This window comes from Oryx dammah, unplaced genomic scaffold, assembly GCF_014754425.2.
Source record: "Oryx dammah isolate SB20612 unplaced genomic scaffold, SCBI_Odam_1.1 HiC_scaffold_3, whole genome shotgun sequence".
Taxonomy (NCBI): Eukaryota; Metazoa; Chordata; class Mammalia; order Artiodactyla; family Bovidae; genus Oryx; species Oryx dammah.
The window spans coordinates 116140825-116149523 of NW_024070187.1; the positions used below are offsets into that span (position 1 = coordinate 116140825).

The window sequence follows — 8699 nt, forward strand, 5'->3', positions numbered from 1 at the left end:
TGCGTGCATCCACGGGGACCTGTGTGCGTGCACTCACGCCTGTGTGCATGCATCCACGGGGACCTGTGTGTGTGCACTCACGCCTGTGTGCATGCATCCACGGGGACCTGTGTGCGTGCACTCATGCACACTCTCCCCACAGCTAGGCACCTACACCCTCCCTGCGGGCCTCACACTCTTGCTGGCCACTGCATGCCTCTGGGAGAGTGTGCCCCCCACCCCACCCTCTGTGGGGGCTGCACAGTCCACCTCGCTGTCGTTCCCAGCCGGGCTGAAGCTGGTCAGTGCTGCACGTGCTGTGGGCCCTGGGGGTGGGGGGTCGGGAGGGGGAGGGGAAGCCCACCCCTGGAGCTCCTGCCTGTGCTGCTGAGGCTCTGGACTGAGTGACCCCTCCCCTTTAGCTCACAAGGAACAAGGCCTACATCGTCCTGGCCGTGTGCTTCGGGGGCGGCATTGGCATCTTCTCCAGCTTCTCAGCCCTCCTGGAGCAGGTCCTCTGCGTGAACGGCTACTCCAGTGTGAGTGCTGGCCCCAATCTGGGGGACCCCCACCCGGACACAGCCTTGGGGCCTGTTGACCTGCGGGTGGCTGTGGAGTGGCCCACGAACTTCCCAACTGCTGCCTCCACACCTGGATGGGGTGACCTGTTAGGGTGCTCCGGAGACAGTGGGTGGCAGCCATGGGCCGGGGTGCTGGCAGAACCCGCCTGCCCCCACGGCCCTCCGCCAGGCCCGTGGGTCCTTCTGGTATCGGACTCACAGCATCTCCACTGTGCCTGCTGTGGTCTGGCTTCAGCACTGGGTGTGGGGTTCAGGCCCCGAGTGTTCCCAGTTTCTCAGAGGTGACAGGCATCGAGGGCACCTGCAGAAGCCAGGCCCTTTCTCTAGGACTTGTCCAGTTCCTGGGTGGAGGTGAGAAGGCCGTGGCACCTCCAGGGAGGACACCTCCCGCCCCTGAGCCTTCTACGTGGTCCTCCCTGGGCCTCGGGCGCTGCTCGGTGACCCTGCCGTGGGTTCCCTGGTGGTGGGGTACATACTAAGGATGAGTGCCACCCCCTGGGCTCAGATGATGGACAAGGTGCCCCTACTCTCCAGGAATTTGCAGGCCTCTGTGGGGCTCTCTTCATCGTGTTTGGAGTCTTGGGGGCAGTGGCTCTAGGCCTGTACGTGGACAGGACCAAGCACTTCATTGAGGCCATCAAGATCGGCCTCTGCCTGACGTCTCTGGCCTGCGTGGCCTTTGCTGTGGTAAGAGTCCTCTTGAGCTGAGACCACCGTGCAGAGGGTGAGAGTGGGGTGCCCCAGGGGTGGGGCAGCTGGCAGGTTGGCCATAACAGACACCCAGACCCACTCAGACCCAGGTGCCCCCGCTGGGGTGTCCCTGGAGTGGTGTGGGCACCGTGGCCTCTCCAGCCCTGGCACTGCCCTGCCCCCGACAGGGCCCGGAGAGGCCTGGGGTCCAGGCTGGGGCACTCCTGACTCCCGCCTGCCGGCCTGTGCGGCTCGCTGCCCAGGTGTCCCAGCTGCAGGGACAGACCGTCGTGCTGGCCGCCGTCTGCTCGCTGCTGGGGTTCTTTGGCTTCGCAGTGGCACCCGTTGCCATGGAGCTGGCGGTCGAGTGCTCCTTCCCCGTGGGTGAGGGCGCAGCTGCGGGCCTGGTCTTCGTGCTGGGGTGAGTGCCCATTCCCACGGCTTTCCCAGGGACCCTTTGCCCCTCGGGGCGCCCGGGGCAGCACTAGGCCGGGGCTGAGGGCTTCGTGGCTGTGCAGGCAGGCTGAGGGCGTTCTCATCATGGTGCTGCTGACTTCCCTGACCGTGCGCCACGCGGAGCCGTCTGTCTCCACCTGCCGGGATGGCCAGGGCCCGCTGGACTGGAAGGGTGAGGGCACAGGCCAGGAGGTTGACCCCACCCAGCCCTGGGGTCTCCCTTCCACCGGCCTCTTTCTCTTGGCAAACGCCACTGTCCTGGTGGGCGGGTGTAGGGCGCCCACTGTGGGGTGAGGTGGGTTGGGGCGGACCCGAGGGCAGCAGGCAGAACCTGGAGCACAGCCTGGCGAGAGCAGCCCTCATGGGAGCCCACCTGTGACCCCACTGTGAGCGGTTTTGAAGTGAGATCAGAGACGGGAGAGACACAGTGAGAGACGCAGAGACAGAGATGGAGGCAGAGAGCCAGAGAGACCGGAGTGGGGTCGTGTTGCACGCCCACGTTCTTGGACCTGGTGGGGTGACCTTGGGGCTCACGGCCCCTGGGTCTGCAAACCTGCCTCCTGGGGCTGGGTGGGGATGTGTGCCTGAGGCTGCTCTGGGGTCCCCTGCACCTGGGCGAGTGCCCCGGCGCTCGGGGCGCCTCAGGCAGCGCTGGGCCGTGTCTCCCCAGTGCCCATGCTGCTGATGGCCGGCCTCTGCGTCCTCTTCAGCTGCCTCTTGGTGCTCCTCTTCCACACCCCGTACCGGCGCCTGCAGGCTGAGGCCGACCCCAGCCCCTCCATTCAGGGGGATGAACGCCCAGCAACCGCAGCAGGGGCCCTGGACCATGCGCCCTACCTGGCAGCCACGCCCTGAGGCTCCACGCTGGCCCCCAGCAGCCCCTTCTTGGAACTGGTGCTCCTGGCCCTGCCTCCTTCCTCCTGGGAGCCCTCCAAGACATCTCAGGGGTCCTGTAGAGGGCCAGAGGCTGGAGAGCAGTTGGCATGAGAAACAGAGGACCTGGGGATGTGAAGGGGAGGGAGGGACGTGGGCTCTGGTCCCTTTGGCTGGACCTGTCACGACTGAGGCTGGGACGACGTTGGCATCCTGAGGGGACCCAGGGGATTCTCTGTGGCCACAGCAAGAAGAGCTGCTGCTGTGCAGACGAGGCCGCTGACCAGGGGGCCCCCAGTGGCCAGCCAGGCCCAGGGTGGCTACTGCAGGGGCTGGCCTGGCACTGGGGGCCCAGGGTGGGGGGGAACTGAGTGGGATTCTGAGGGCCCCAGCATGGCTGAGTGTGGAGTGGGCAGGTGTGAGGAAGGCCTTCCTTGAAGGAGCCTGTACCGGAGCCACCTGTGCTCCACCTCTGCTGACCACTGAGTGACCAGCCCTCCAGCCTGGTGCCAGCATAGGTGGGCAGAGCAGGTGGGACCAGGCTGGGCAGGAGGCAGAGGGTGGGCCCCAGGGAGACGCTACTACTCCCTGAAGACCCTCCTGCCCCTAGGGGGTTACCCCCACCCCAGACCTTCTCTACCCCACGGACACTCCCACCCCCAGGAGGACACCTCCACCCAACAGAGACACTGTGAGCAGGAAGGTTTCAGGGTTCACATTTATTCAGCTGGCTACAGCCCCGTGGGGTAGGGTGCCTCTCACTCTTCCCATGGGCAAGCACGTGGCTCAGTCTTGTAGCCCAGGCTGCCTGCAGTATTGCTGGTGGAGAACTGGAACATCTGTCGACCTGCAAGTCTGGCAGGGGGTGGCAGGCCCAGGCCGGCATGGAGGGAGTGGAGGGTCCCCAAGGCTGCAGCCAGCAGGTGAATTACAGGAACTGGACTCCAGGCTCTGGCTTGTTTCTGCGCGTTGGGGGGAGGAAGCTGGGGGAGACCCTGCAGGGCAAGGGCTGGGGCTGGCGTCCCCCTTCCTGGACACTGGGCGTCCCAGCCTCCCGATGCACCTTCTAGGGGCTGAGGCACATCCCCCTGGAGCCCCGAGCGCCGTGCTTGGGCCTCACAGAGGGCCTTGGGGAAGGACGTAGGGCGCCAGGGGCCAAACCTCTTCAGCAGTCATGTCGTTGGCCTGGCACACGAGCTGCCGCCTGCTGTCGAGGACAGCAGGGAGGGGCCAGATTTCTGGGGAAGGCATTGTGGGGAAGGCAGTGGCACCCACTCCAGTCCTCTTGTCCGGAAAACCCCCTGGACGGAGGAGCCTGGTGGGCTGCGGTGCACGGGGCCGCTGAGGGTCGGACGCGACCGAGCGACTCGGCGGCAGCAGCAGCAGGGAAGCCGCTGGCTCTGCGCTGGGGGCGGCCCGGGCCCGCGATGGGTCCTCATGGGGGCGGGCCTACCCCCTTCAACCCCAGCCGCGCACGGGGCAGGTGCCTCTCGGGGGCCTGGTCCTGGGTGAGTCCTGGGCACTAGGGGGGCCACAGGGAGCCACCCCTGACTCCCACATCCCTGGGGCAACAGCCTGGCACACTGAATAGTCAAGTTGCCCCCAGAGGGGGTAAAAACCCAGTGATGGTCTGAATGGCAGTGACCGCAGGCCCCACGTGGGTATGGCCGATCCTGCCCTGGGTTACCCCGAGGGACTCGGGATCCTGGGAAGGCGGATCAAGGCCTGAAAGCTGGGGCAGGTGGGCTGGAGGCTGGCAGTGGGCCTGGCTTCCTCACGCCCTGGTGGTGCCCGGGTGCCCAGGGCCATGCTCACTAGTCCTTGTTGGCGCTGCCCTCGTCATCTGGGCCCAGCGTCTTCAATGCGCTGAGGACAGTCTTCTCGGGGCCCGTGCCTGCCCAGAGGAGGCCTCAAGCCTTGGGCGTCTCAGGCGCTAGTCCTGCCCCTCTCCACCCAGGGCCCCACGTCCTTGCCCACTCGACGTTCTCAGTGGCCTTCCCACTCTGAGCGCCTGAGAGACCCTCAGCTCCTACCCCAGGGTACTGTTCTTGGAGTCCCCTTGGTCCTGCCAGGACCAGAGGTGGGCGATTTCTCAGTGAGGGACAGAGGTCCCCACCAGCTGGTGGAGGAGAGGTGGGCCTGGGCTGGGGGCTGACAGGGCCCCCAGACGTGGGTCCCGGAATGCCAGGTCCTAGAGACTTTCAAGAGGTCTGCAAATCTGGGTTTTATGTGAGATGTGCAGACGTTAGGAGTCGAGTAAGCCTGGTGCTCACCCTCAGCTTCTCCCCAACACGTTCAGGAACACGGTGAGGTTGATGGGCCCCAAGGCCTCCCTGAACCTTGCATCCAGCTCATGATCCTTGATTTTGATCGTGCCTGTTGCAGGAATGGGGGGTGGGGGTGGGGGTCACAGGGCAGGAGTATCAGCTGTCCTGGTGGCCTTGTGGTTGGTACAGGTGCCACGGGGCTGCCCCTCCATCATTCTCCAGGTGTCCCCAACCCCCATTGTCATGGGAACGTGTATAAGCACAGCAGGTTCAGTTGGGAGACTGGCCACCACTGCCCACTTCTGGGCAGCCTCTCTGCACACCTGGGCTGGGTCAGCTTTGTCTTCCTTTGGGCTGACCACAGAGCTGGGTGACAGAATACCCCACCAGCGTGACCCCTGCTTCCCCAGCAGAAGACAGCAGAAATGAGGGTGAGGGCCTCTCTGACGTGGACCTTGAAGCTTGGGGCTGCAAGGTCCTGAGGGCTGGAGTCGGGAGACCGAGGGAGCAGGCTCTGCTAGGCTGGCCTTCTCGGGAGGACCTGTGCCCCTTTCTGCTGGGGAGGCTGCAGGGGTGAGGAAACCCTAGCTCTGCCGGGGGCCTGGGAATGGGGCCGATGGTAGGCAGAGGGGCACCCACGGCCGTGCTGCCCTAGGAAGGGACTCGGGCCACATGGTCGACCTGGCCTGTGAGTCTAGAGAGGCCGGACATGGCCACCCCCTCCGCTGGGAGCCAGCCTGCACTCAGGCTACACTCTGTACCCGGACCCCGGATTGCCTGTCCAAGCCTCGAGCCCCTTCCCGGTTCGTCCCCGGGGCTGGTCTGGGGGGACCGCGGCCCGGACAGGCCTGGGTGTGGCTGGAGCCGCGGGCGGGGCGAGACAGGCAGGAGAGAGCTCGGTTTTTCACTTTGTACAGTGGACTCACACTTTTCAAATATTTGTACCCGAGGTGTGCGGGCCTCGATTTGTGCTCCACATGGTTCGAAAATGTCAGGGGACAGGACGGTCGCGCCTGCTGCACGGAACGCGAACGCGCTGCCCGGCCAGGGCGCATGCGGAACCGCCGCGCGCCGCGCCTGATGACGCCACCCTGCGTGCGCGCGCGCCGTTCGCCCTCCGGCCGCCAGGGGTCGGCACGCCCGGCCGCGCCTCTGCGTCTGCGTCTCCGCGGCGTTCAGGGCCTTGCGGCGTTCTCTTCGGTCCGAATTGTGCTTCCGGTTCGAGGGTCACGGACAAGATGGTTCCGCCGGTGCAGGTCTCTCCGCTCATCAAGGTGAACCAGGCTCCGCAGCCGCCGCCGCTGATCGGCTCTGCGTGGGCAAAGCGCGGGAGCGCCTCGGCGGGGCTCGCGGCGCCCCCGACTCTCAGCACCCGCTGCCCTGACCCGGAGGCTGTGACCCGCCCCATCGGGCCCCGACGCCGCGAGCGTGATCCCCGCTCCCCCCAGCCCTCGCTCAGCGCCCGGGACCCCCACCCTGACCCCAACCCTGTGGGCTGAGCCTCCCCCCATCGGGCCCCGACGCCGCGGGTGTGGCCTCCACCCCCTCCCCTCTCTCAGCGCCCCGGACCCCGACCCTGTGGGCTGAGCCCCCCCCCCAGGCGCGGTCCCCCCTGCCGCCGCTGACCGCTTTTCCCCACAGCTTGGCCGTTACTCCGCCCTGTTCCTCGGCATGGCCTACGGCGCCAAGCGCTACAGTGAGTGTCCGCGGGCGTCTGCGGGCCCCCGGCCGGAGTGGGAGAGGGGCGGCGCGGGAGGCCCCTGGCCTGAGACCCGAGAGGGCCGGACCCCCGCGCGCGGCCGGTTGGAGGTTGGCCGGGCAGCACCTTGGAGCACAGAGGACTGAGTGCGGGGCGGCTGGGTGCCTGGGGTGGCCGCGGGGGTCCTGTAGCTGCCCTCCGGGTCGGCTCTCCGTTAGGAGGTGGGTATCAGGCCTTCACGTACATCCAGGTAAAGGAGAGTGGGAATCGGGCGCCCCTGGCACTCTGTACCTGAGGATGGCTTTGCCTGTGAACTGAATTCCTTTTAGAGCTTCAGTGAAAGCGTTCACTGGACACCCCCGCCCCCGCCTTCCCTTTGACAGATTACCTGAAACCTCGGGCAGAAGAGGAGAGGAGGCTTGCAGCCGAGGAGAAGAAGAAGCGGGATGAGCAGAAGCGCATCGAGCGGGAGCTGGCGGAAGGTGCTCATGCGGCTGTCCCCCACCCCGCGTTGGGTTTTCAGAAACAGCTGCTGCTTCATACGGAGCAGCAAGTGGAGAGGAAAGGCCACCACCTTTTCCATTTCCACTGGCCCCTGGGCCATCATCTGCGGAGTGGGGTGGGGGTGGGGAAGGAGAGCTGTTGGGGGGGGGGTGGGTGCTAACCTGCCTTTAGTGAGGCTCGGCCCCTGGGCTTTAGAGGTGGACTGTCTCAGCCTTAGAGGCCACACAACCAGAGCCAGGCTCCACCCTTCCTGACTGCGGGGGCAGGTCCCAGTGAAGACCCGCAGGTTAAGGAAGGCTGAGGATACGGTGGAAACAGAGCATAGCCAGGCTCCATGAGATGAGACGCTGGATGGTTTAACCCCGAAAATCTAAGGTGGCCCTTTTGGGTGGCAGGCCTGTGTAATGGTGTGTTTTCCTTCTAACTTTCCAGCCCAAGAGGATACCATATTGAAGTGAGCCTGCCCTTCTCCAGAGCAGTGTGGATGAATAAAGTTTTCTGTGATCTGTGAGTCTCTGACTTTGCTTTATTGTCCCCAGTAGTTTGGTTTTTGGACTCAGACTCAGTTGTATGCCAGCCTTCTCAGATTATGCGCAGTGTGAATGGAGAGGGATTCCAGAAAAACTAATCAATGATTCGGTGATTGGTGCATAAACAGGGTGGAACACAGAGAAACTTGATTGCTTGCTCTGGGGGCTGTGGGGTGGGAATGAGGACAGGAGCCCCTCGGGATGCAGTTTGCAACAGGCGCAGCTCACCCAAGCATGCTGGGTGCTGCTGAGCTTCTCCGCTCAGCCCTGGTTCAGACCCTTGGACAGGTAGGAAAGGGGGAAGGCTTTGCCAAGTGGGAGGGGTGGGGGTGTCCTGATGCCCTTCAAGTTAGAACTTGGATTTCTTTTCTCCTTTTTGCACATCCTCCTCTTGACCCCAGGTAGGGGATGTGGCCTCATGAGGGCTTGGCTGGGGTGCAGCTAGCTCTTCAGTGGGCTTGGGCCTTTGTGCCTGAGCAGACAGCAGACTCTGCCCCTGCTGGCTGTGCCTCTTCAAGCCCAGTGCATGCATGCCAAGTTGCTTCAGTCGTGTCCAACTCTGTGCGACCCTATGGACTGCAGCCTGCCAGGCTCCTCTGTCCATGGGATTCTCCAGGAAAAGAACACCAGCATGGATTGCTGTGCCCTCCCCCAAGGGATCTTCCCGACCCAGGGAATAAACCCTTGTCTCTTAGATTTTCTGTGTTGGCAGGAGAGTTCTTCACCACTGACACCACCTGGGAAGCCCACAAATGTTAAATGTATAATATGCATGCATGAGGAGGCCTGGTGTCAAAAGTGGCTATTCCAGCTTTGTGCCTGGAGTGGACTTCCTAGGCTTCGAGCCCCAGTTCATTTGTTTTCCCTGTTTTCAGTAAAGGTGAGGCTGGAGTGCACACCTCCTGGAGATCCTGAGGTTGGTGGGTGGCTGGCACTGGGTCTCTCTGGGAACCAGGGGGGACCCCAGTCACACGCTCTTGTCCCCAGGTGTCATTGTGAGCTGAAGGTTGTGTGGGGCCCGTGCGTCCCCTGCCTGCTGCTGCCAGGAGCGCTGGGAGAATGCGGCATCTAAACCAGCCTTAACCCAAGTGCCCTTGGAGCGCTGTCCGTGGCTGTAGCC

At 64.4% G+C, this 8699-nt stretch overlaps 2 protein-coding genes and 1 long non-coding RNA gene across 4 annotated transcripts in view; 2 read left to right on the forward strand and 1 right to left on the reverse strand.

The window, feature by feature from the left end:
- Positions 1–2860, forward strand: part of SLC49A3 (solute carrier family 49 member 3) — a 7539-nt gene extending 4679 nt beyond the window's left edge. The window contains exons 5-10 of one of the 2 annotated variants that reach the window (XM_040237735.1): positions 143–280; positions 402–518; positions 1095–1247; positions 1514–1671; positions 1769–1878; positions 2377–2860. In XM_040237735.1, the coding sequence (XP_040093669.1) occupies positions 143–280; positions 402–518; positions 1095–1247; positions 1514–1671; positions 1769–1878; positions 2377–2561 (861 nt within the window). In that variant the 3' untranslated portion in view covers positions 2562–2860. The remainder of the gene's footprint in view (positions 1–142; positions 281–401; positions 519–1094; positions 1248–1513; positions 1672–1768; positions 1879–2376) is intronic. The other variant, XM_040237736.1, reaches the window with a different exon arrangement.
- A 1176-nt stretch (positions 2861–4036) lies between these two features.
- On the reverse strand, positions 4037–5891 carry LOC120861861. The gene is made up of 2 exons (XR_005720629.1): positions 5773–5891; positions 4037–4955 (listed from the first exon to the last, which is right to left on the reverse strand). It is a non-coding gene; the product is annotated as an uncharacterized LOC120861861 (long non-coding RNA).
- Positions 5728–7560, forward strand: ATP5ME (ATP synthase membrane subunit e). Its single transcript, XM_040237737.1, has 4 exons — positions 5728–6120; positions 6488–6542; positions 6929–7027; positions 7482–7560. Exons 1-4 carry the CDS (start codon positions 5824–5826, stop codon positions 7505–7507), a joined length of 477 nt encoding a protein of 158 aa, XP_040093671.1. The 5' UTR covers positions 5728–5823; the 3' UTR covers positions 7508–7560.
- The last annotated feature ends 1139 nt before the right edge of the window (positions 7561–8699 follow it).

What these genes read in the sequence shown, in the direction of transcription:
- ATP5ME (XM_040237737.1), top strand. Translation starts at nt 5,824, where the DNA reads ATGGTTCGAAAATGTCAGGGGACAGGACGGTCGCGCCTGCTGCACGGA. An exon ending in CTACGGCGCCAAGCGCTACA is followed by an intron (nt 6,543 to 6,928) that starts GTGAGTGTCCGC and finishes TCCCTTTGACAG; the next exon opens with ATTACCTGAAACCTCGGGCA. An exon ending in CGAGCGGGAGCTGGCGGAAG is followed by an intron (nt 7,028 to 7,481) that starts GTGCTCATGCGG and finishes CTAACTTTCCAG; the next exon opens with CCCAAGAGGATACCATATTG.